Here is a 24,510-nt window from a genome sequence, read left to right as displayed (position 1 = left end):
GGAGGGGCACCTGAGCAGGTGCCTGGGACTGTGCCAGCGGAGGGGCACCTGGGGCCAAGGCTGCCCCCAGAACGTGAGAGAGTAGCAGGGCCTGGTTCTCTCTGGAGGTCAGACGTCGTCCTGGCTGCAGAATTTCTCTCGGAGTCCGCGGTGTTCGGGGGAAGGAGTTAGTCTCAGCTGGGGACGCCTGGGCTGCCGCCTGGGCTCAGAGACGTAAGGGGGAAGGCGCCCAGAGGTGCTCTTTCCCTGAGCTGCCCCCACCCCGCACTGCCCTTCTGAGCTGGCGCTGTCACCTCCCTTCTGGCTTTGAGGTGTGCGGTCTCGCTCTAACCATTCACCTCTAGGTGAAGACGCTGAGCAGTAGAACAAGACGGCACCCCCATCTCCTTGAGAAGTGTGAAGCCTTTCAGTTCCTATCCCCCTTTGCCTTCATGCCTGGGAGAATTTTGTCTTCCTCTTGAGAGAGTGCTCTCCAAGAGAGGGATATGAGGAAGCATAGGTCTCTAGGCCTACAAAATATGTAGAAACACTTTCTTATGGGGCCCCTTCCTGGGGGCTAATGTCAAACACCCCCCCAAGCACACGTACTTTCATCTGTGGTTCTCAATGGGGCCACTGGGTGAGGTTTCCGCACCTAACCAATTTCCCTGCTGCCTCCCAGCAGAGCCCACGTTAACTCCTTGAAACCCTACTGTGCATCCCTGACTCCCAGACATGAAGGCTGTCAGACTGGCAGTAGGCACCATTGGTGTGGGCCGTAGGCAGGACTCTGTAGGAAACCACAAGACTAAGGGAGTAGCACCTCTAAGTCTCCAGGCTGCATGAGAGGTGCACATTGGGGCCCAGACGAGACTTCTGAGGCAGATTTCCTTGCCTTAGGCAGGTAAAGGAACCAGAGCCAATCTTAGGTTGGCCCCTTTGATGCCCTGCCGGAGGAAAGATGTAATTGGGAAATAATTGCAACTGCTGTGTTATCCACAGGCTGCTGACACGTGCCTCTGCACCTCTTCTGTCATCCTTGATATTTGGGAGTGGGGGGCTGGTTCTAGAAAACTGATAATGCAGAGATTTCCTGGATTCTAAGAGGATTCTGGCTTCCTAGAACCCTTTCTTCTTTCCCCAGGCTGATCTGCCTGCTATCAGCCTGGTGGGAGGTGAGGAGAGGGTAAGGCTTCTGTTTTTCATGCTGGGGAGGGGAGAACTAAGGGCCAAGGAGTTGGCCAAGGCACATGTGGGATCAGGAATGCAACTTTGGGAACTTGAGAGGGAGGGGTAAGGGACGCTGAGTCTTCCTGTCACGCACTGGTCTGACACTCACCAGGTTCTTTGTGCCTCTGTTCCTTCCTGTTCCCTCTCTACCTTATGCCTCCTCCTTCAGAGCCTTGGCCTTGGCATCTAGGCTGGACAGTCCCTGCCCATGGTTTTGCCCCTTGTCCTCTGTGGTGTGGAGTTTCTCTGGTCTGCTTTATGAGCTGCCAGTGGAATCCTTCTGGCCCTCCCCTTCCCCTTGCCTCTCAAACCAGTCCAGCCAGTTTGCAGGGCCCAGTTTGTCATTGTGTTTTTTCCTCCGCTGGCTAAGCTGCTCTAGCCTGGCTCTCAGGTTTCAGCTTTTTCAGTGGACTGAGCCAGGGGTCCACTTGAGGTGGTTCTTTTTGATCCACGTAGACCCTTATTGTCTTTGTAATTCTTTCTGAGAAAATAGCCATTGATCAAGGTCACTGAGCTGTCCTATTCTGTTTTGACCATTTGCTTCCCTCGTTACCTCTGAGGAGAGTCTAATCTCCATACCTTTCATTCTTCCACCTTCTAAATCTGCCAGTTGGGTATGTCTAGCATGTTGCTTGGCTCTGTGTGTGTGTCAGTTCTTCCTCTGCACACCCCAAACCTCCCCACCCCCCACTTCTTGCCAGAAGTCGAGAGAATGTCACTCCTAGTTGGAAGCCAGATGCTTATGGCTGGGCCAGAGGTGACAGATTTGGGGCAGGGCAAGCTAATGAGTAACTCAGGGAGAAGTGCCTGTCTGGTACAGGTGCAGGGTATCCTCCCCCTCCTTCCGGGCAGGAATGGCAGAGGCAGACAGATGAAGCTGACTTAACTTGTGGCCTGGGCTCTTCCCAGAGTACATTTGGTGAGGAGTGTCCTGGGCACATGCCAGAGGAGGGAAAAACAGGGGCAGGCAATGAGAGGGAAGGCTCTGTACTCCATGTTGCTTGGCACTAGATGGCTGTTTACCTGCCTCTGGGGCTTACCTAAGACCTTGGAGCCGGCTGGCTCCCCTGGCCACGCCCCACTGTCCTCTGTAACTGAAGGCGGATAGGTTTCGGGTTTTCCGTGTTGAATTATTTAAAGCCCTGCTTTTCGACCCACCCCAAAGATCACTTCAGTCCCGCTGGCCCCTGACCCACCTGTCCTGGGTCTAACACTTGGTTGAGGTTAAGGAGTCACTGGGACCAGGGGCACGTTCAGCGCTGCCTCTGCATGACTTGGTGCTCTTGTGTGGGTGAGGGGCTGGGCGCTCTGTGGGCCTAGCCTGGGAGCTCCTTGACCCGGATCTGGAAGATCAGTAGATGTACTGACAGAGTCGAGCTGCATTATGAATAAATCATGTGACTTCTGAGAGCTGGCAGTCTAGGCACATCTGGTTCCAAAATTATGATCGAATGGGGCAGGGAGTCCAGGCTAGGAAGAGGTCCTGTCACCAGGGCAAATGAGAAATGGCTGTGAGAGACCCTTGGGCAAATCTCCCTACTGCTGTGAGAGTCTGCCTTGGTCCAGGATACGACCTTTAACAAATATTTATTGATGTGCACCATGTCACCAGGCCCTGGGGCCACCGGAGTCAGCTGAGAACCATGATCTTTGCCCTCCAGGAGTTTATAATCCAGTGGAGGAGACAGACAGGAAACAAATCATCACCCTAATAAATATAGAAAAATAAACTGAGGCAGGGGCACCTGGCTGGCTCAGTCAGTAGCGCATGCAACTCTTGTTCTTGGGTCGTAAGTTCGAGCCTCACTTTGAGTGTAGAGATTCCTTACAAATAAAATATTTTTTAACATAATTAATTTAAAAATATTTTATTTTAGAGGGAGAGAGAAGGAAAGAGAATCACAATCATTTTTTTATGCTCAACTGACTGAGCCCCCCACATGCCCCAAAAATAAAATCTTTAAAAACAAAAAACAACTGATAGGCACCTGGGTGTTAGTTAAGCATCTGACTCTTGATTTTGGCTCGGGTCATGGTCTCACAGTTCATGAGATCGAGATCGAGCTCCACATTGGGCTCTGCTCTGTAGGTGGAGCCTGCTTGGGATTCTCTTTCCCTCTCTCTCTGCTCCGCAACGCCCCCCCACCCCCCCCCCCCGCCATGCTCTCATTCTCTTTCTCTCTCAAAAAAAAAACCCCCCAAAAAAAAAAAACCTGAGGCAAATTCATTGAAGGATGACTATAGAGCATATAACATGGTTCTGACCTAGTTTGTGGGAGGGTCTGGTTGGGAAAGGCTCTGAGGAAGTGACATTCTTCTGTGAAGCAGGTGAAGCCAGGAAGGTCTTGGTGGAAGGAACAGCATGTACACTGGGTAACATTTGTTGTCAGCTTTGTGACAGGCATACACTGCTAGGTATGTTTCATGTTTCATATCTTGTCATTTTCCCTCTTTTTATTAAAGTGGAATAAATAAATAAAGTAGAGTAAATAAAATGCAAAAATCTGAAGTGTAGAACTTGATAAAAAAATTTTTTTCCATTCATTTATTTTGAGAGAGAGGGAGGGAGGGAGGGAGAGAGAGAGAGAGAGCACGAGGAGGGACAGAGAGAGAGGGGGAGAGAGAGAATCCCAAGCAGGCTCCCACTGAGCGCAGAGCCTGACATGGGACTCGAACCAATGAACTGAGAGGTTGTGACGTGAGCCAAAATCAAGAGCTGGGCACTTAACTGACTGAACTTGATAAAATTTTTACACATGTAATTATTGTTTAATTCTTACAGATATTACCTTATGAGGTGTTATTATTATACCTGTTTTACAGATGAAGAAACTGAGGCTCAGAAAAATTATGATTTGCTCATGGTTATATAATATCAAATGAATATATTCATTCATATATTCCTGGTTTCCTTTTCTTTAAAAAAAAATTTTTTTTTTTTAATGTTTACTTATTTTTGACAGAGAGAGAGAGAGACAGAGCATGAGCAGGGGAGGGGCAGAGAGAGAGGGAGACACAGAATCTGAAGCAGGTTCCAGGCTCTGAGCTGTCAGCACAGAGCCCGATGAGGGGCTTGAACTCACAGACTGCGAGATCATGACCTAGGCTGAAGTCGGACGCCCAACTGACTGAGCCACCTAGGCACCCCATTTCCTTTTCTATTAGATGAACGGTTTGTAGTACTGACCCCTTGTAGCTTCTTTTCCGGTCCCATCTCTTACTTGAATTCTAACAAAGGACCCAGCCAACTAAATGTCCTTCTGTTTGTTTGGAGTATCTGAGGTAGGTTGAAGTCCTCCCGGATGCCTGAGTGGGCTCCTTTAGTTCAGGGTAGCTTTGAGGTGTTCCTGAAACTCTTGAGACTCTGTGGACTATTTCCTGGGGGGTGTAGGGGCATTGCTTTCATTGTTCCCTCCAATGGGGTCTCAGAACCAAAACGGTGAAGAACTATTGCCTGTAAGGGCTCCTTCCCTCCCTGGAGGGGAAGGGCTGGGAATGCTAGGAATGTTCTTCCCACCAAGCCCTTTCTCACCTGGAGCTAGGCCACTCCCTTCCCCACTCACCCCCAGTTTCCTGGGCTTCCTAGCATATCTACAGTCCCTGAAGGGGGCCTTGCCAACTTTCCTTGGCCCAGGGCTCCACTGGGAGGTTGGGCTGGGTACATTTGTGTGTCTGTCTGGCACATTCGATGCCCCGCCTCCAGTGTGGTGCCAGTCTCCAGTAGAGATTAGTCGCAGGGCTGGGGAAGCTGGAGTTTTTATTTGCTTGAAGGAGAACCTGCCCTCCCCAGTTGCTGGAGCCAGAGCGTACCTAGAATACATTCCATTTTGCTGACTCTAATCTTAGGCTAATGTGGACCTGAGGAGTTGGCCCATGGGTGGTCTTCACTCTGGCCCTCTGGTGGGACAACTCTGCCTAACCTAGGGCCCCTTGGACTGGAACTCCTAAATGTTACTTAAATCTTTTTTTGAATAAGCAATACATTTACATGGTTCCAGACTTAAAAAGGACAAACAGACACGCAGTAGAAACCTAGTTACTCTCCCATCTCTTTCCTCACTCAGCCCTCAGTTCCCTCAACCCAGAGGCATCTCTGCTATTCTCCCAGAAATGGGAGGGCATACCTTATGGGTCTTCTGTACTTTAAATGAGCTCTGGGAGTGGAGGGCCCCTTTTATCCATTAGGATAGAGGTATCTGTTAGGTAGGGTTTGGGGTTGGAGGAAGCACATCATGGTATATGTGTATGTGCGAAGGTCAAGCAATCATTAAACTCTTGACAAAGCCAAGCTCACTAGGACTGTATTAGAGGAAATGGATTCTTCTAAGTCAGTGGGTCTCAAAATCTGGAATCTGGACCAGATGTATCAGTATCATCTGGGAACTTGTTAGAAATGGCAAATCCAGACATACTGAATCAGAAACTCTGGGGATAGGGTCCAATAGTCTGTGTTTTCATAGGCCCTTGAGGTACTTCTGCTGCTCAGATGAAATGTGAGAACCACTGTTGTATATAGAAGAAATGACAAGGCAATGAGCCCCACAAAAGCTGGACAAGTGTTTCTACTTCCAGTCTCTCAGCCTAAACTCTTTTCTTGATTTTCTAGGACCCCTTTTTTCATGGAGCCGGCATCCACCATGGCTGAGCCCCGGGGACCTGTAGACCATGGAGTCCAGATTCGGTTCATCACAGAGCCAGCAGGGGATGCAGAGATGGGCACCCTACGTCGTGGTGGGCGACGTCCAGCTAAGGATGCGAGAGCCAGTACCTATGGGGTGGCTGTGCGTGTGCAGGGCATTGCTGGGCAGCCCTTTGTGGTGCTCAACAGTGGGGAGCAAGGCAGTGACTCCTTTGGAGTCCAGATCAAGGGGGCCAACAACAGAGGGGCTCTGGGAGCTCTGAGCTCTAACTCGGAACCCCCGGAGCACTCCTACTCTCACGCCAAGGAGTTTCCTGCACGCTCACAAGGCAGCGTGTCTGATGAGGAGTCTGGGGACCACTGGAACGGAAGGCTGCTCCGATCCCGCTCCCAGGCTTCACTGGCAGGCCCTGCCCCTGTGAGTCCGAGCACCCGGAGCACCAGCCTGCTGGAACTGGCCCCTCAAGGAGCTTCCGCAGAGACCATCGACACCGCTCCCCTGTCTTCAGTGGACTCTCTTATCAACAAGTTTGACAGCCACCATGGGGGGCAGACCCGGGGCCGGACTGGCCGGCGCATGCGGACACTGCCCCCCGAACAGCGCAAGCGGAGCCAAAGCCTGGACAACCGGCTCCCACGGGACACCCTTGAGGAACGGGAGCGTCGGTCCCCCAACCACTGGGCCCCTAGCACAAAGCATGACAGTCACATGGGCAGCTCCAAACAGTCGGTCCAGAGCCAGAGCCCACTTGGTGGCTTTAGCCGTTCCCGTCAGACCCAGGACTGGGTTCTTCAGAGTTTTGAGGAGCCACAGGGGAGAGTCCAGGACCCTGGCATACTACAGGTCAGACCCCAGTTCCCTGTGGCTTCTGCTTCCTGACCCACTAGCTGCAGGACCCATTGCTGATTCAAATAGCTAAAGGCAGAAGATTTCTACTTTTGTCCTCCACTATATCCTTCTACTAAACAGATGATATTCTCATGAAAATGGAACGAACTATGAAGTCAGCCTTCACAAGCATGAGAGTTACTTATTACTGCCTGGCAATTAACTGTGCTCGGCCACTAGCTTTTGCTAGGTCTGCAGAGTAAGTAAGGCGGGCCTGGTAATCGAAGCAGCACCCAGTGCTCCTGTCACAACTCCCGGCTTTGTCTCCCACTCAGGAGTGCAAGTGAGTCGGGGAGCAACTTCGTGCAGACGCAGTTAAGCCTGTTTTAAAAGTAACTCATTTACAAATTCTAGACCTGAACTATCATTAGTGACAGATAACTTGTGACACAGTTCACATCTGGTTGAGGTCTGCTTGTCAAGGAAAATGTGGCTTGTGGCAGTAGTGAGAGGCATACTCTGCTCAGATGTCTCCTGGGCTTCCTGCTCAGGCCTCAGCAGTCTCCTCTTTTCCCCACTTCAGGCTTGTTCATCGTAGTGGAGGGCCCCGTCTCCCACCTGCCGCTGCTGCGCCATCTGAACGCCACACACGCTCCTGGCTTAATCTTCCTATTTCTCTGGGTTTATGTTTTGCAGTTCAAGTCAACTCCAGACCTGCTCCGAGACCAGCAGGAGGCTGCCCCACCAGGCAGTGTGGACCACCTGAAGGCCACCATCTACAGCATCCTGAGGGAGGGGTGCGTGGGGGCCCTCCCAGCAGGGCAGTCACATACTTCCCTGCTCCTCCTTCTAGTTTCGTTCCCCATCTTCCTTGCCCTTAGCTCCCCTTTCCCTCATCTCTGCTGCCTCTTCCCTCCCTTAAGCTTTGCTTCTGTTCTTTCATCCTCCAGAAGTTCAGAAAGCGAAACGTCTGTGAAGAGGAAGGTCAGTTTGGTGCTGGAACAGATGCAGCCCCTGGTGGTGAGTGGCTGCTTCCTGGGGGGGGTGGGGGTGGGGGGTGGACAGGGCTAGGGCCTTTGGGGACTGGGGTCTGGATGTGGACTCATCCCTTCCCGCCATATCCCTGGCAGATGCCTTCTGGTTCCACTAAGGCCCTGGGCGGGCAGGGGGAACTCACCCGAAAAGTGGAGGAGCTACAGCAAAAGCTGGATGAAGAGGTGAAGGTGAGGGGAGATTGGAGACGCAGGGGGAATGCGGGACACGGGAGAAACCGGGACCTGGGCTGCTCTTCCAAGCAATGGAACAAGCATTCGTGTGTTCTGTGACACCAGAGGCAAGAGTGTGTGCTGGGCCCGCCAAGGACGTCTGGGGTTCTCTGGAGCTTAGGGACAGGGGTGCAGTCATCAGGGCTCTGACCACCTTCCACCCGTTTCCTTTGGAAGTTCCTGTCCCGGCTTTGCTGCGCACTGGCTGTGTATGCCTTGAGCAGATTACTTACCTGAATCCTTTCCATTGACATTATAATGATGGCAGTATGCAATAGCTGTCATTTATTGAGGATAACTTCTTGTAGTAGGTACTGTCCCAGGCAATGCGTCGTAATTATAGGGATCTCGTAAGGTAGGTATTGTGAACCCTTTCATGATGAGAAAACTGAAGATCAGAGAGGTTAAGTGTGTTGTTCAAGACAGTAAGTTGCAGAGAAGAATTTGAAAATTCAGGTCAGTCTTATGCTAAAGGTTATGTATTAAAAAAATATAGACTGCTTCTACCTCTCAGGGTATTGCCCTGAATGTAGTTGGTGCTCAGTAAGTGTTGGATTTTAATACCCCTTGTTTCCTGGAAAGCAGTATAGTGTCCTGGTTAAGTGGTCAGCTGTGGAGTCAAACTGAGTTCAAATCCTGATACCTTAACTTGTTGGCTGTTACCCTGACCTTAGGCAGGTTCTTTAAATGTTCAAAGCCACTCTTTCCTTAACTGTAAAGTGGGAATAATAATTGTACTATATTACTTACCTATGGCTGTGTAACAAATTACCTCAAAACTTAACAGCTTGAGGGGCGCCTGGGTGGCTCAGTTGGTTAAGCTTCCGACTTCGGCTCAGGTCATGATCTCACGGTCCGTGAGTTCGAGCCCCGCGTCAGGCTCTGTGCTGACAGCTCAGAGCCTGGAGCCTGCTTCCGATTCTGTGTCTCCTCTCTCTCTCTGACCCTCCCCCGTTCATGCTCTGTCTCTCTCTGTCTCAAAAATAAATAAACATTAAAAAAAATTTAAAAAAAAAAAAAAACTTAACAGCTTGAAATAATCATCTTCTGGTGTCTGAGGGCCCAGAATCTGGAAGCAGCTGAGCTGGGTAGTTCTGCCTCAGGGTCTATTATGAATTTCCTGGCAAGGTATTGGCTGGGGCTAGTCATGAGAAGACAGTGGGTGTTGGTTGGAGGCCTCACCTCCTTGCCATGTGGACCTCTTCATGGGGCCACTTGAGCGTCCAATATGGCAGCTACCTTTCCTCAGAGTGAATGATTAAGAGAGAGGGTAAGGATTGGAGGCTGCAATGCCTTTTTAGGACCTGGTCTCAGAAGCTACACATCACGTCTTCCTTTTCTGTTTGTTAGAAGAGAGTCCTCAGAGTGCCTGGGTGGCTTGGTCGGTTGAGCGTCCAACTTCGACTCAGGTCATGATCTCACTGTCTGTGGGTTCAAGCCCCACGCTGGGCTCTGTGCTGACAGCTCAGAGCCTGGAGCCTGCTTCGGATTCTATGTCTCCCTCTCTCTGCCCATTCCCTGTTCATGCTCTGTCTCTCTCTCTCTGTCAAAAATAAATAAACATTAAAAAAAAAGAAGAGAGTCCTCAAGTCCAGCCCATACTCCAGGGAAGAGGCTTCACCTTTTTTTAAAAAAATTTTTTGTTTTTTTAATGTTTATTTATTTTTGAGACAGAGAGAGACAGAGCATGAACGGGGGAGGGTCAGAGAGAGGGAGACACAGAATCTGAAACAGGCTCCAGGCTCTAGGCTCTGAGCTGTCAGCACAGAGCCCGACGCAGGGCTCGAACTCACGGACCGCGAGATCATGACCTGAGCTGAAGTTGGATGCTCAACCGACTGAGCCACCCAGGCACCCTGAGGCTTCACCTTTTGAAAGGAATGTCGAGGAATTAGTGGATGTACTTTAAATCATCGCAAGTCCCAAGGCTTGTGAAAAGTATTAAATGCAGATAATAAGCACAGGGTCCCTAGTACAGCGCCTGTCATTTAGGGAGTGTCATTAAATGTTAGACGTTCCCATTACTCCTCGTCCTTCTGAGAGGTTTTTCCTACTCTCCACCTGTTTTTCTCTCCTTGCCTTTTCCAGAAGCGACAGAAGCTAGAACCCTCCCGGGTTGGGCTGGAGCGGCAGCTGGAGGAAAAGGCAGAAGAGTGCAGCCAACTGCAGGAACTGCTGGAGAGGAGGAAAGGGGAGGCCCGGCAGAGCACCAGAGAGTGAGTGCCGCCAAGTATGCACGTGGGGCTGTTTGGGGACCAAGGCCAGATGGAGGTTGCCCCTGGGTGAGAGAGACAGGGGGAAGTCTCTAAAAGCAGACAGAGACAGTTTAAAGATAGGACCTTTCTCTTTACGTTATCGGTCATGGTGGTGGTGTCTGAGTTGGGTTACCTGGATTTGCCTCTCTGCTTCAGGCTCTAAATCTGTAGAATGGGTTAATAATAGTACCTACCTCACAGGATTGTTCATTCAGCACATGTTTTGCCGTGAATACTGTGTGGCAGGCAGTGATCTAGATTCCTGGGGTACATCAGCGAACCGTTCAGATGAGGAGCACTGCTCTCCAGAAGCAGAGCTTCTAGTGGGAAACAGGGCAGACCGTAAATAAAGAACATATTAGGTAAGTACATTTGCAGCATGGGAGAAGGTGATAAGTAGAAAGGTTAAAGCAGATCGGTGGGCCGAATGGTGGAGGCACAGTGGAGGCCTCATTAAGATTTGAACAGAGACTTTAAGGAGGTTTAAATGAAACGATACACATAAAGTATTTAGAAAGCTGGCTGACACCTAGCTTGATAACGTTATCTATTGTTACTAGGCTCCAGAACATGAAGCTCCTTGTGGACCAGGGTGAAAGGGTACGACACAGGCTGGAGACCCAAGTGATGGAGCTGCAGGACAAGCTGAAGCAGGCCCAGGGGCCGGAGCCTGCTAAGGAGGCGCTAATGAAGGTGGGGGCAGGATGGCTCCCCCTGCCTCTTCTTCCTGTCATCTGGAGCACCTTCAAATCTGCTCACTCACACTTTCCCCAACGCATGGGCAGTAGGTAGCTGATTACAGGTACCCCTTAGCGTGCTTTCAGACAGACTCAAAGGTGGGCTGGGGTTAGATCCCAGAATGGTGAGTTTCCTTTTTCCTAAATAGGCATCTCAGAGGCCCCTCACACCTGGTACTGAGTCTAACATGTACAAGGTGCTCAGTCAGTGTATCTGATCGGCTGACTGAATGAATAGCAAGGCAGATCCTATTACAGTCACCCCTGTACTTCCACCCTCATTTCCCCAGGACCTGCTAGAGACCCGGGAGCTTCTGGAAGCGGTCTTGGAGGGCAAACAGCGGGTAGAGGAGCAGCTGAGGCTGAGGGAGCGGGAGCTGACAGCCCTGAAGGGGGCCCTGAAGGATGAGGTGGCTTCCCGTGACCAGGAGGTGGAACAGGTCCGGCAGCAGTACCAGCGAGACACGGAGCAGCTTCGCCGGAGTATGCAAGACGCAACCCAGGCATGTGGCCAGAGCAGGGGCCACCAGAAGTGGGCATTCCCCGCCCCAAGAGGGGCTGCTGTGAGGCCTTGGTATTTTGAGACTTTTCTAGTTGTAACTGCAACTCCTTCTAAAAGATACATGTGAGGTGTAGTGAAAACCTTGGCCAGGAAACCTGCAAGGGCAGAGAGAGGGAGTGCAGGGCAGGAGTACCGTGAGGGTGTGTGACCCAAGTCCCATGGGGAAATAACTGGGGGGAAGGGGGGGCTTCATCTAAACAACAGTGGGGTGGACTGTGGCTTGGGAAGAGCTTTCTGCTAGCATCACATCAGGCACCGCTGGGGGACAAGGGTGTGCAGCTGGTGTGGTGCCCTGTGTGCCCAAGCCTCCCTTTCTACACACTTACACTTTGATCTGAAGTGCATTTTTCCCTCTGAGCCTCCTGGCCCCCAACTGTCCCCTTCTCTAGGATCATGCTGCATTAGAGGCTGAAAGGCAGAAGATGTCAACCCTCGTGCGGGAACTGCAGAGAGAGCTGGAGGAGACATCGGAGGAGACAGGGCATTGGCAGAGCATGTTCCAGAAGAACAAGGAGGAGCTTAGAGCCACCAAGCAGGAGTGAGAACTTTGCCTCTTTCCCCGGAATGCTTATCCATGATTCCTACATCCTGCTTCCTTTCTACCCCTGCTGTGCCCTTCACTCTGCTGACAGTGGGTGCCCAGGCTCCTGGCCCCTGGGGAGGTGGTTTGCATTGTCCTGCTAACCTCTCCCGGGCAGGTGGTCTGAACTTGTTCCTTTTCCCTTTTCATTCACCTGACTGGGCTCAGACTCCTGCAGCTGCGGATGGAGAAGGAGGAAATGGAAGAGGAGCTTGGGGACAAGATGGAGGTCTTGCAAAGGGAATTAGGTCAGGCTCGGGCTGGTGCTGCAGACACTCGCCAAATGGAGGAGCTCAGGAAGGTACTTGGAGGGGTGCCTGGGTGGCTTAGTTGGTGGAGTATGGGACTCTTGATCTCAGGATTGTGAGTTTGAGTCCCATATTGGGTTCAGAGATGAAAGAGAAAGAAAGAAAGAAAGAAAGAAAGAAAGAAAGAAAGAAAGAAAGAGAGAGAAAGAAAGAGCAAGCACTTGGAATTGGAGTGTGGAAGGGCAGGTTGGGCTGGCAGACACTGACCGGGCCTCTACACTGTTGTGGCTGCCTCCTATGTGCTTGGTTTTCAGGACCTGTTTGGCCGGATCTCTGCCCCACACATTCTGATCCAGCCTGGCTGCTCTCATTAGATATACAGGTTTCTAATGTAAAGGACTTTTGGTGGCCAGATTGGTGGCTGCTGGCTACCTCCCAAGAGACCTCGTGGGGAGCAGCATTTAGATGGATTTGTGAAACTTCAGGGTCATTTTTGCAAGCTTGGAGTTTGGTCAGATAGCAAGAGTTGCTCTGTTTTGGAGCAGTGGGGGGTGGGGGGGTGGGATATGGACTCTTTACCTACATCTATGAAACAAACATTTATAGTTAGAATGCCAGCTTATTAACTCGTAATGTGAAATGTTGTCACACAGACTGGAATACTTGTATTGGCATGGCATGCTGGCCTACTTGGGAAGCCAAGTTGTAATTTGAAGGCTGCTTAGAGAGTATAGCATCCAGACCAAGGGAATTAGATGTTTTATCATGCACGGATGTTTTATAAATGATAAAGTCACCAAATTGAAGTAAATATAAATAATTTCTTCATATTCTTTGTATTAGTTTATGAAGGACAAGAAAGCAAGTAATTATTTTGGATGATTTAGAAACTTAGAAAATATTTTTGCTAGTATAGAGAACTGGCATTTATGGCCTCCTGAAGATTCTTCTAGGTTTATAATCTTTGATGCACTATGCTTGATATGTAGTTGGTGCTTACTTAACAAGTATTAATTGATCAATGCTTGTGTATCATGCCTTTACCGTAAGACTGCCTAATTTTAACCAAAGTAACCGTATTAGAGTAAAGAAGTATAGTTGTGATGCTTTTCCAGGTAAATAAAAGTCTGAGCTTACACACATATTTGGTAGAGAAAAACATAATAAACCAAAACCAAATATACTTCGGTGGCTGTGAAATGAAAAGTGCTCTTAAATTTTTACTGTATTAATATGAAGTTAACAAAAATTAAGGATAGTATGAAGTCTATTTGCTATATTAGTCTACATAATTCCTCTGGACAATCTCAGTTCATTGATCATGCTAGATAAAGCTAAAAAGCTAAAAAGTAATAACCAGAGCTTCACTTACTCATATGTGAAGTATGTTTTATCTGTACTTAATCAATAACAAAGTATATACATTAGGAAAACAGACCTTGTCCAATGTAGACCATACACTGTGCTGTTTTTCTTTTTTTTTCAATTTTTTAAAGTTTATTTATTTATTTTGAGAGGCAGAGAGAGACAGAGAGAGCGAGTGGGGGAGGGGCAGAGAGAGAGGGGGAGAGAGAGAGAATCCCAGGCAGGCTCTATACTGTCAGTGAAGAGGCTGACGCAGGGCTCAAACCCACAGCCTGCAAGTTCATGACCTGAACTAAAACCAGGAGTCAATGCTGAACCGACTGAGCCACCCATGCGCCCCTGTTTTTCTTTTCCTTTGTAGTTTTGTTAGTGTCTTACATTGAAAACTCATAATATATTATATAACCTTTCAGCCTAATTATGGTAATTTCTGAATTTCAGAAGTAACAGCTAAAGAACTAGAACCAGAGTTCATATTTTAATTTTTTTCTCCCACCCCTCCTAATTTTTTTAAAGATTTTTATTTTGAAATAATCTCTGTACCCACTGTGGGGCTCAAATTTACAACCCCCAAGATCAAGAGTCACATGCTCTGCTGACTGGGCCAGCCAGGTGCCCCAATATTTTAATTTTTTAAAAAAGAAGTAGGGGCGCCTGGGTAGCTCACTTGGTTAAGTGTCTGACTCTTGGTTTTGTCTTAGGTCATGATCTCACAGTTTGTGAAACTGAACCCCACATTGGGCTCTGTGCTGATAGCATGGAGCCTTCTTGGGATTTTCTCTCTCCCCTCTCCCTCCCCCCCCCCCACTTGTGCTCTCTCTCTCTCTCAAAATAAATAAACCTTAAGATTTTTTTTTAAATAAAAAAGAAATAAAAGCAGCCCCACTATTTATTATGTTGCATTTTTTGGTTTTCAGTATATTTTCTTTTGTTTTTGAAACAGCCAATCCTGTTTTGTTCATACCCTCATCTATTCCATGTAATTTTTTTTATGGAGATTTATTTCACATACCATAGAATTCACCTTTTAAAGTGTATAGCATAGTAGTTTTTAGTGTGTACACAAAGTTATACAACCATATTACTATCTAGTTACAGAACATTTTCATCACCTCAAAAACGAACCCCATATCCAGTCACTTGCCCCAGCCCTTGGCAGCCACTAATCCATTTTCTGCCACTATGAATTTGCCTCTTCTGGCAAATCATATACATTACAAATCATATACATATACATTGCATGTCTGGTTTCTTTCACCTAGCATAATGTCTTTTAAGGTTTACCCATGTTGTAGCAAGTGTCAGTACTTCATTACTTTTTATGGCTGAATAATATTCTATGTGGATATACCACATTTTGTTTATCTATTTGCCAATTGATGGACATTTGGGTCATTTCTATATTTTTAGCTCTCATGAAATAATGCTGCTATGAACAGTCATATAACATGTTTTCCCAAAAAATGTTTTCAGTGCTCTTGGATATATACCTAAGAATGGGATTAATGGGTCAACTTTTTGAGAAACTGCCAAGCCACTCGGCCAAGCGGCCACACCGTCTTACGTTCCCCCAGCAATGTATGAGAGTCCTGGTTGCTACACAGTGTCCTATCCAAGGGTGGCTCTCTCTGCCCTGTCACCGTTCCCCTTCCCTTCTAGGAGCTGCGCCGGACACAGCAGGAACTTAAAGAGCTAAGGGAAGAGCAGCAAAGCCAGGAGGTGGCTGGGCATCACCGAGAGCGGGAGTTGGAGAAACAGCTGAGGGTTGAGGTTGATCGAGGCCGGGAACTGGAACAGCAGAACCTCCAGCTGCAAAAGACCCTCCAGCAGCTGAGACAGGACTGTGAAGAGGCTTCCAAGGCAAGGGGAGTGGGCACAGGGCTTAGGAGGTGGAGGCTGAGGGGTCTGGAGGGCTGAGGAGCCAGAGGGCGAGGAAATTACCTACCCTGGGTATGTACAGACCAGATCTTTGGTCATAAGTGTGCGGTGAAAAGCAGCCAGGGGTTGGCAGGGGGAGGCAGGGCTGCACCTGATGGCACACACCATGTCTCCGTAGGGGTGGGGTTCTCAGGGGGCACTACCACTGTTGAAATCTGGCTCTTGTGGGCTCTCTTTGGGGTGGCTTTCTTGGTGATGGTCGGTGGCCTTGAGCCCTGGGGTCTGAGCTGCCACTCCCCCAACTGGCCGCAGGCTCAGAAGGCAGCAGAGGCAGAGGTGGAGGTGCTGGGGCAGCGGCGGGCAGCAGTGGAAACGACGCTTCGGGAGACCCAGGAGGAAAATGACGAATTCCGACGGCGCATCTTGGGTCTGGAGCAGCAGCTGAAGGAGGCCCGAGGCTTGGCGGAGGGTGGGGAAGTGGCGGAGGCGAGGCTTCGCGACAGGGTGCAGCGGCTAGAGGTCAGTGCTTCTGCCCACCTTGGAGGCTTCCTCCTGGCCCTCTCTCCCCTCACCCCTGGCTAAACACTCCCTAGCAAAATCCTCAGCTACCAGTTTTCTTTTGCCCCGAGCATGCTGGTTTTTGCCTTCCCAACAACCCTCTGTTAAAGTTAGGTTTATTTTCTGGAGTGTGCTTTGGTATGAATGTCTTGGCCTTTGTACTAGTATTTTTGTCTCTTATCTCTCACCCTGTGCTTGTCCTCTGTGTCTTAATTCCTTTGCTGGTTCCTCTGAGCCCGTTTGCATTACCCACCTTTTTCATAAACCTCTTTTTCTTCCCTCCTATCTACTCCTCTCCAAATGGCTTTCCCTCTCCCAGGCAGAGAAAAAGCGGCTTGAGGAGGCCCTGAACACAGCTCAGGAGGAGGAGGGGAGCCTGGCAGCTGCCAAGCGGGCACTGGAGGCCCGGCTGGAGGAGGCCCAGCGGGGGCTGGCCCGCCTGGGGCAGGAGCAGCAGGCCCTGAAACGGGCCTTGGAGGAGGAGGGGAAGCAGCGGGAGGCGCTCCGGCGGGGCAAGGCTGAGCTGGAGGAACAGAAGCGCCTGCTGGATAAGACTGTGTGCCAGCTGAACAAGGAGGTGCGGCGCGGGGTGGCCCAGGCTCTTAGGAAGAGGCGCAGCTCTTTCAGAAGCTTGCCTGAGCAGGGGAGGAGGTCAGAATGTGTGGTTTTGCTTTCCTCAAGTTCATTGCTGGGGAGGCCAAGGCCAAATCTTCAGAGAGGGTGTCCTTTCTACTCTTTCTCTGTGCCCTCGACCTCCCCTCTATGTCCCATTTCATTGTGGTCTTGATCCTTGGAGAATGTCTCCTGGGATTCTCCCTGAGACATCTTTAAGACCTGAACATAACAATCTTCATTAGTAGAATTTTCTATTTGGGGTAGGGAAAGGAAAGCTCTATAATCCCTCCCTAGATGTCTTTAAGACCTAAATACAGGAATTTTCGTGGGTGGGATTTTATATTCGGGGGAGGGCAAGGAAGAAGGAAAAAAAAGAAATAAATAACTTTTTTTTCAGGTAAGGTTCTCTCCTAATCTCTTTGTAAAGCTAGAGCAAACACCTAATATATTTCGTCAGCTCTAAAATGTACTCTGAAGTTGATTTGCATTGTATAATTTTGATGGGATGTTACAGTTCAAGTGGCAGATTTTTCTTTCTTAGTCGTATATCTTGTAATCATTGGCCTCTTGGGTTTGTTGAAATATGGTCAATTAGGTTTACTCTGTGTCAGACACTGTTGTAAGTACTTTACATAATTAGCTATCATAATTCTCACAACTTTGTGATGTAGGTACTATTATTTTCCCATTTTACAGATGGGGAACTGAGACCCAGAGAGGACGAGCTGTGGTCACACAGCTAGTAAGTGGTAGAGCCAGGATTTGAAGCCAGGCAATCTGTATATTACTACTAGCCACACTAGGGACCTAGGGCCCAGGGGAGAGCAATGGAGGGCTGCTTCGGCAGGAAGGAGGGTCTGGGGTGTTTGGGCCCAGAGAAGGGACAGAGGTGCAGTGCTGAAAGGCTGTTTTCTTTGCATCTCAGCTGGAGCAGATTGGAAATGACTCTAAGCAGGCCCTGCAGCAGCTCCAGGCCCAGCTGGAGGATTACAAGGAGAAGGCCCGGCGGGAGGTGGCAGATGCCCAGCGCCAGGCCAAGGAGTGGGCCAGTGAGGCTGAGAAGAGCTCTGGGGGGCTGAGCCGGCTTCAGGACGAGGTAGGGGCAGAAATGGCAGGAGGGTGGGAACTCTCCCAATGTCCTTGGTTTGCAGGTCATTGCCTCTTAACTAAACCTGGGGCCAAGGGATCCTGGGACCCCGGTTTAGGTCTAACCACTTAGAGTGACATAGTGAGGTAGGGAGTTGTCCACTCTAGGTACCAATAATGATAGGAGGTGCCTTGTCTGTAGAGCAGTGACTTTTTTTTAACTCTAATTTTTTTTATTTTAGAGAGAAACAGGGTGAGAGAGAGTGTGAGTGGGGGATGGGGCAGGGAAGAGAGAGAGAATCTCAAGCAGACTCCAGGCTCAGTGAGGAGTCCAACGCGGGGCTCCATCCTACAACCCTGGGATCATGACCTGAGCTGAGATCAAGAGTCAGACTCTCTGACTGCTGAGCCCCCTGGGCGCCCCTGTAGAGCAATATTTAAACTGCTGCACATTAGAATCATCTGGGGAGATTAAAAAAAAAAGATCCCAGTACCAAAAAAATTTCAACACTGCAATGTTAGTGGAAGTATGGTATCAATACAGAGGCATGTTTGACGTACAGTAGATGCTTTAAATATGATTGATAGTTGTAGGGGTGCCTGGGTGGCTCAGTTGGTTGAGCGTCTGACTTCGGCTCAGGTCATGATCTCACAGTTCAGGAGTTCAAGGCCTGCATTGGGGTGTATGCTGACAGCTCAGAGCCTGCAACCTACTTGGGATTCTGTGTCTCCCTCTCTCTCTGCCCCTCCCCCACTTGTGCTCTGTTTCTTTCAAGAATAGATAAACCTTAAAAAAAATGTAAATATGATTGCTAGTTTTAATGCTTCACAATCTTTTACAGAAACAATGTGTTATAAACTTGTGTTTTGTCATGACATTAAACCTTTTTTGTTAAAATACCTAAAATCCCAATACCCAAGCTGCAGCTCGTATCACTTAAATCATAACCCCTAGGGCCAGGACCCGGGATGAGTTTTCTAAAAACCACTTAGGTGATTCTAACTTCTGTAGGGCGTTAAAACAATAAAGAAAACGGACCAGGAGCTCCTTTCTGCCGGCTAGATAGGATGTTGCCCGGATCCCTGAATGGTTGAATAAAACCCACCAGATCTTCAAAGAAAAGAAAACAAACTAAAAGTCAGCCTGCTTTTGATTATCACCTGCTCTGGAGGTTCTAAAGAACATCAGTGATGAAACATTTCTCTCCGCAGGGGCGGACTGCTCCCACCCCTGAGTCCCCACCTTACTTCTCCGGGCTGTTCCATTTTTCCTTCTGTCCAGACCCAGAGGCTGCGACAGGCCCTGCAGGCATCCCAGGCTGACCGCGACACGGCCCAGCTGGACAAGGAGCTGCTGGCCCAGAAACTGCAGGGGCTGGAGCAGGAGGCGGAGAACAAAAAGCGCTCCCAGGATGACAGGACCCGGCAACTCAAGGGTCTTGAGGTAATGACATGGGGGGGTGGGGGTAGGGGAGGGGTGTCCAGGTCCTGGAGCTGGGACTTCTGTGGGGAAAGGAGCCGGGACACGCCAAGCCCCCTTTCTTTTTTTTAAAAAAAATTTTTTTTCAACGTTTTTTTATTTATTTTTGGGACAGAGAGAGACAGAGCATGAACGGGGGAGGGGCAGAGAGAGAGGGAGACACAGAATCGGAAACAGGCTCCAGGCTCTGAGCCATCAGCCCAGAGCCTGACGCGGGGCTCGAACTCACGGACCACGAGATCGTGACCTGGCTGAAGTCGGACGCTTAACCGACTGCGCCACCCAGGCGCCCCAAGCCCCCTTTCTATGCTAGGGATCGAAAGCTGGTAGCCCACTGCTGATGGAGTTTGACTAAGGTGGTATTCATTTTGTTTCCTTTCGTGTTTTCTTTTGTTGTTGTTGTTGTTAAACATTTTTAAAGAGAATTTTTTTTAATATTTTTTTTTGTTGTTGTTGTTTCTAAGGGGTCTCTATACCCAGCGTGGGGCTCCACCTCCCAACTCCTGAGATCAAGAGTTGCATGCTCTCTGTGCAAGCCAGTCCGGTGCCCCTGACTGCAGTGTTTTAAATGGCTTTGAATTAATTGCCAGTGTTTAGAAATGTACACGTCACATAAAACCTCTGGCTTCGTTTATACGTTTGGAAAATTCTGTAGCAGCGAGCTTCTGATCCTGAGTTATCTGCATGGCAGCAGTTGGCTGGAGGATAGCAGTGGCTCCTCTTTAGAGGCAATAGTGCTCTCAGGTTGCCATATTTGGCAATAATAATAATAACAAGACAATAACAGCAGCAAACACATATTATGCTATGTGCTGGGCACTTCAGACTTATTTAATCTTGAGGATAAATAACCCTGTGGGATAGGTGGTCTTGTTTTCTCCATTTTATTGTTGAGGGAAGCTGACACACAGAGAGGGTAAGCAACTTAGCCATGGCCCCTCTGCTAGGAATCTGATTTTCAGACCCAGGCGGTTTGGCTCCAGAGACCATACCCTTAGTATCTACATGGGACTGCCTGGCTTGAGCATGCTTCCTTAGTCTGTACCCTGGCACTTTGGTTTCTGACTCTCTCCATCCCAGCCTTGGCTCGGGCACTTTGCTTTCTGTCTGCTTTCCCATTAGGGAAACAGGGGTACCCCAGTGAGGAATAGATTCTGGGGTTTGTCATCTTGCCAGGAGACCAAGGCTAGAGCAGGTGCCCTCTCCTTCTTTCCCTTGATGCCATGCCTGGTCAGCAGAGGGTGATAGCTTTATGGTGGCTCTGGGCAGGGGCAAGGACCAGCTGCTTATGGGGACATGTGAGACAGGTCTGTGGAGGCGGGGCCTTGAGAGGGTCCTGGTTGGGTTTGGTATCCTGGTGTCCAGCATGTGGGGCAGAAAGAACCTGTTGTTCCTCTGCCACAGGAAAAAGTCTCTCGGCTGGAAGCAGAGTTAGATGAGGAGAGGAGCACTGTGGAGCTGCTGACGGAACGCGTGAATCGTGGCCGGGACCAGGTAAGCCTTTCCTTACCCGTCCCCTGCATCCATCCCTGACTACAGAACCTCTCGGCCCTCTCAAAAACACCTCCACCCTCCCATGTTTCATAATCTGGAGAATTCTGGCTGCAGAATCTGTGCATGGCTGGTGCTACTTCAGGGTCTCCTCTGCTTCAGGACGGGTGGAAAGAATCCAGGGATTTGAGTGGAAGAAGGAATCCTGGTGGCCTGGGATTACTCTCTGCCCTGAATCCAGGCTACTTCCATTCAGAAGGAATGCTAATTCCTGGTGTGATGGAGGAGGCCCTGTTTAAATTCTGTGGCTCGTCCCATATGAAAAGGCTGATTTTTTAGTCGCCTGAGAATTGTGGGGATTCAGAGAGCATCCTGCAGTTTACTCTGCTTCATGTGGTTCAGCTGCCTAGTTCATTGTGAGCGCTCCCCAAATCTGGCTCCTCTCACCCCTTCCCACCAGGTGGACCAGCTGAGGACAGAGCTCATGCAGGAGAGGTCAGCTCGACAGGACCTGGAGTGTGACAAAATCTCCCTGGAGAGACAGGTGAGCTGGGGAGTGGGGAGTCTTGGGGACAGACCCCAGGAGGCAGGTGAAATGGCCATAGGAGGGGTTGGAAGTGGAATGTGACTGTGAAGATTTTCTGCCCCTTTTAGAACAAGGACTTGAAGAGCCGGTTGGCTAGCTCAGAAGGCTTCCAGAAGCCCAATGCCAGCCTCTCTCATCTTGAGTCCCAGAATCGGGAGTTGCAGGAGCGGCTGCAAGCTGAAGAGAGGTGACGTGAGCCCTTCTTCTCTCCTTCTGGGCTTTTCTCCTCTGAGGTTCCCTCCATCTTGCACTTCAGACATGGCCAACCTGGCCTGAAATTTAGGGGGAACTTTTTTCCTTGGTAAAGAGCAAGAGAGTTGCAGGCCTTCTGAAATATGAATGACCTCTCCTGGTTCTTTGGATCTGCCCTGGATCCTTTCCAGTGTGATGTGACTGAGAAGAGCTCACGGAGGCCAGAAGGGGCCAAGCTGGTGTTCCTTTAGAAATGGTGACAGCCATAGACACCCCCTTCCACACCCTCTTAGGGAGAAGACAGCTTTGCAGTCCACCAACCGAAAACTGGAGCGGAGGGTTAAAGAGCTGTCCATTCAAATTGATGACGAGCGGCAGCATGTCAATGACCAGAAGGACCAGGTAAGGAGGGCAGCCAGGGCCAAGCAACCATATGGCAAGCATGTATGGAGCATTTGCTTGAAGGCCAGGGGAGGACCTATCTCAGAGGTCTTCCCAGCTTCGACTCTCCTTGTATAAGGGTGGAGATGAGACTGGAGGGATTGGATCAGAGCAGTCACAGTAGCACATGCATCGAGTGCCTGTGATGTGCTAGGTTCTCTTTCTAAGTGTTCTACATGTATGAACTCATTTCATCCCCCCAAGCAAACCTGTAAAGTTAGGGAACTTGCCCATGGCCATAGCATTTTTCTAGGGCAATGATCCCTTGTCAAAATTGCTACAGGGGAGGGTCCCAGCCCACGGTAGCAGCAGATGCTTTTCTAATGTGGGGACTTGGTATCCTGTCCAGCTAAGCCTGAGGGTGAAGGCTTTGAAGCGGCAGGTGGATGAAGCAGAAGAGGAAATTGAGCGACTCGATGGCCTGAGGAAGAAGGCCCAGCGTGAGCTGGAGGAGCAGCATGAGGCCAATGAACAGCTCCAAGCCCGGATCAAAACCCTCGAGAAGGACTCCTGGTAATGGCTGCTTTTCTGACCCCTGCTCATTCGGGGTTGTGGTGCAGGAAGGGAATGGGGTCTCCTGGATAGGGAGGAGGATCCCTAAGGTGGTACTTGGCAGTCACTCCTTCTGTCTGGAAGCCTGTATGATTATTCTTTAGTATCCAAGCCCCTGGTCTATATCCCATCTCCCCAGATCTCAGATTGGTGGGCGATCTCGTGAGTACCTAGAGGCCTTAGAACAACTGGGAATTTCCTTAGCATGATAAGTGTGGCTGTCTCAATCTTTGTCTCCCTCCCTTACAAGTATTCCTCTCTCTGACTCAGGCGCAAAGCCTCCCGGTCAGCTGCTGAGTCAACCCAGCATAAAGGGCTGAGTTCAGATGAGGAATTTGACAGTGTCTACGACCCATCCTCCATTGCATCACTGCTCACGGAGAGCAACCTGCAGACCAGTTCCTGTTAGCTTGGGTCCACAGGGGACCAGAAACCACACTTGAGGCCTGCCCTGCCATCCTACTCTGCCCTGCTAAGCCTCAGATTCCTCATTCCTGTGGGGAGAGAGGGGGACACCCAATTATTCAGCCCTAAGACTGGGAGGGGTGTGAGTGATGGTGATAAAAAAGTCATTAGCACTAAGCTGGTGCATGGGCTTTCCCTCTCCTCTGGAGTAGTGGGTATTTTAGGCCAACTGAGCCCTTCCTTTAAGTGCCGACCCTCCCTCTTCTCCCTCATAGCAACAGGATGGTCAGCATATGGACCAAAGAGGATTGAGCAGGATAGGAAGGAATAGATGTTGCCATGTATATAAAGCTTTATTTCTTTAGCCCTTAACCTTCAGGCTCAGGGAAAAATACCTTTTGCAGTTCTGCTCCCTCGACCCCTGCAACATGTTTTCCTCCAACTCTGGAGCAGGGTGGAAGGAACATTATGGGTAATGTACACACTAGTGTGGCTGTACCCAGTTCTTGGATGCTTCTCTTTGCACAGTCGTGGGACCTATATGGTAGTCCCCACCTCTCTCCACTCCCATGTATTTTGTCTTTCCTAAGCCAGTGGATCCAAGGGATCTGTTCTCCCCTCCCATCTTCACCATTCCTACCTTCCTTCTTTCCTTTTGGTGCCTTAGCCAGGGTGAGGAGATAAGGATGTTCTTCTTGCCTTCTATACCCACACATTCATACCTCTCCAAGGGCCAACCTTTCCCCAAACAGGGCCCTCAGCCTTTCCTGCTGCCCCAGTGAATGGTCTAGAGAGCTGCCCTGGGGGAGGGACTTTGGTAGGGCCATGATAAGGTGGTGGGGCTTGGTTCTGCTCAGGGTTTCCATCTTTCCTCCTCTCCCTCTGTGACTATGCATGTGTTCATAAGGGGGTTGCATCTGGGAACCCTGATAACTGCCTACATGAGTCTGAAAAGCAAAGGTCTTCCTTGTGGTTTCTCTGACCCAGATGTGCCCAACCTTAGTAGGGAACCAAGGGACCCTCATTATCTCAGGAGCTTGAACCTGATACAGGGCTTCCTGCCTAGGGCTAAAGACTGACTCTTGGTAGAAATGAGAAGAGGCAATGGAGGATTTATTCCTCCCTTGGGTCCTGGGGAGAGCCCAGCCCTGGTGGGGAAGAGGTAAGGGAGATGATTCACCTCTCTAATTTCCTAAGCAGGCTCTGTAAGGAGCCTGGGGGAGGGAGAAGGCTGTTTTCACTAATGACTTATAATTTCACGATTAAAAAAAAAAACAAAACTTCTATTCTGCAAATTAGATATTTTCCCCTGAATGAATCCAGCCTTGATTTTATTTTAAATTAAATATTAAAATGATATATCTATACCAAAATCCTTGACTTCTCATTCTTTTTCCTGGCTTATTTGGAGGTCTGTTTTATGAAGAAACCATTTTAATTTTAGAATTTAGAGGCTGAAGCTGGTGTTTTCTTTACCTCACTTTTTAGAGGCCTTTACAACAGGTCAGATGGAACCCAGGGAACCTATGTTTCTAGC

General features: G+C 49.5%; 1 protein-coding gene across 1 annotated transcript in view; it reads left to right on the top strand.

Moving 5' to 3' along the window:
• CGN (cingulin) overlaps window positions 1-24,359 on the top strand; it is a 24,690-nt gene extending 331 nt beyond the window's left edge. The window contains exons 2-21 of the mRNA XM_049616260.1: window positions 5,816-6,692; window positions 7,374-7,474; window positions 7,628-7,697; window positions 7,808-7,900; window positions 10,031-10,158; window positions 10,758-10,890; window positions 11,225-11,437; window positions 11,886-12,034; window positions 12,245-12,377; window positions 15,349-15,549; window positions 15,880-16,086; window positions 16,445-16,702; window positions 17,666-17,836; window positions 19,109-19,270; window positions 20,711-20,800; window positions 21,258-21,341; window positions 21,452-21,570; window positions 21,869-21,977; window positions 22,366-22,529; window positions 22,839-24,359. Coding sequence (XP_049472217.1) covers window positions 5,829-6,692; window positions 7,374-7,474; window positions 7,628-7,697; window positions 7,808-7,900; window positions 10,031-10,158; window positions 10,758-10,890; window positions 11,225-11,437; window positions 11,886-12,034; window positions 12,245-12,377; window positions 15,349-15,549; window positions 15,880-16,086; window positions 16,445-16,702; window positions 17,666-17,836; window positions 19,109-19,270; window positions 20,711-20,800; window positions 21,258-21,341; window positions 21,452-21,570; window positions 21,869-21,977; window positions 22,366-22,529; window positions 22,839-22,977 — 3,588 coding nt within the window. The 5' untranslated portion in view covers window positions 5,816-5,828 and the 3' untranslated portion in view covers window positions 22,978-24,359. The remainder of the gene's footprint in view (window positions 1-5,815; window positions 6,693-7,373; window positions 7,475-7,627; window positions 7,698-7,807; window positions 7,901-10,030; window positions 10,159-10,757; window positions 10,891-11,224; window positions 11,438-11,885; window positions 12,035-12,244; window positions 12,378-15,348; window positions 15,550-15,879; window positions 16,087-16,444; window positions 16,703-17,665; window positions 17,837-19,108; window positions 19,271-20,710; window positions 20,801-21,257; window positions 21,342-21,451; window positions 21,571-21,868; window positions 21,978-22,365; window positions 22,530-22,838) is intronic.
• The last annotated feature ends 151 nt before the right edge of the window (window positions 24,360-24,510 follow it).

Source organism: Panthera uncia (assembly GCF_023721935.1).
Source record: "Panthera uncia isolate 11264 chromosome C1 unlocalized genomic scaffold, Puncia_PCG_1.0 HiC_scaffold_4, whole genome shotgun sequence".
NCBI classification, from domain to species: domain Eukaryota; kingdom Metazoa; phylum Chordata; class Mammalia; order Carnivora; family Felidae; genus Panthera; species Panthera uncia.
Note: the sequence above shows the minus strand (reverse complement) of the source record. Positions and strands in the feature narration are given on the sequence as shown.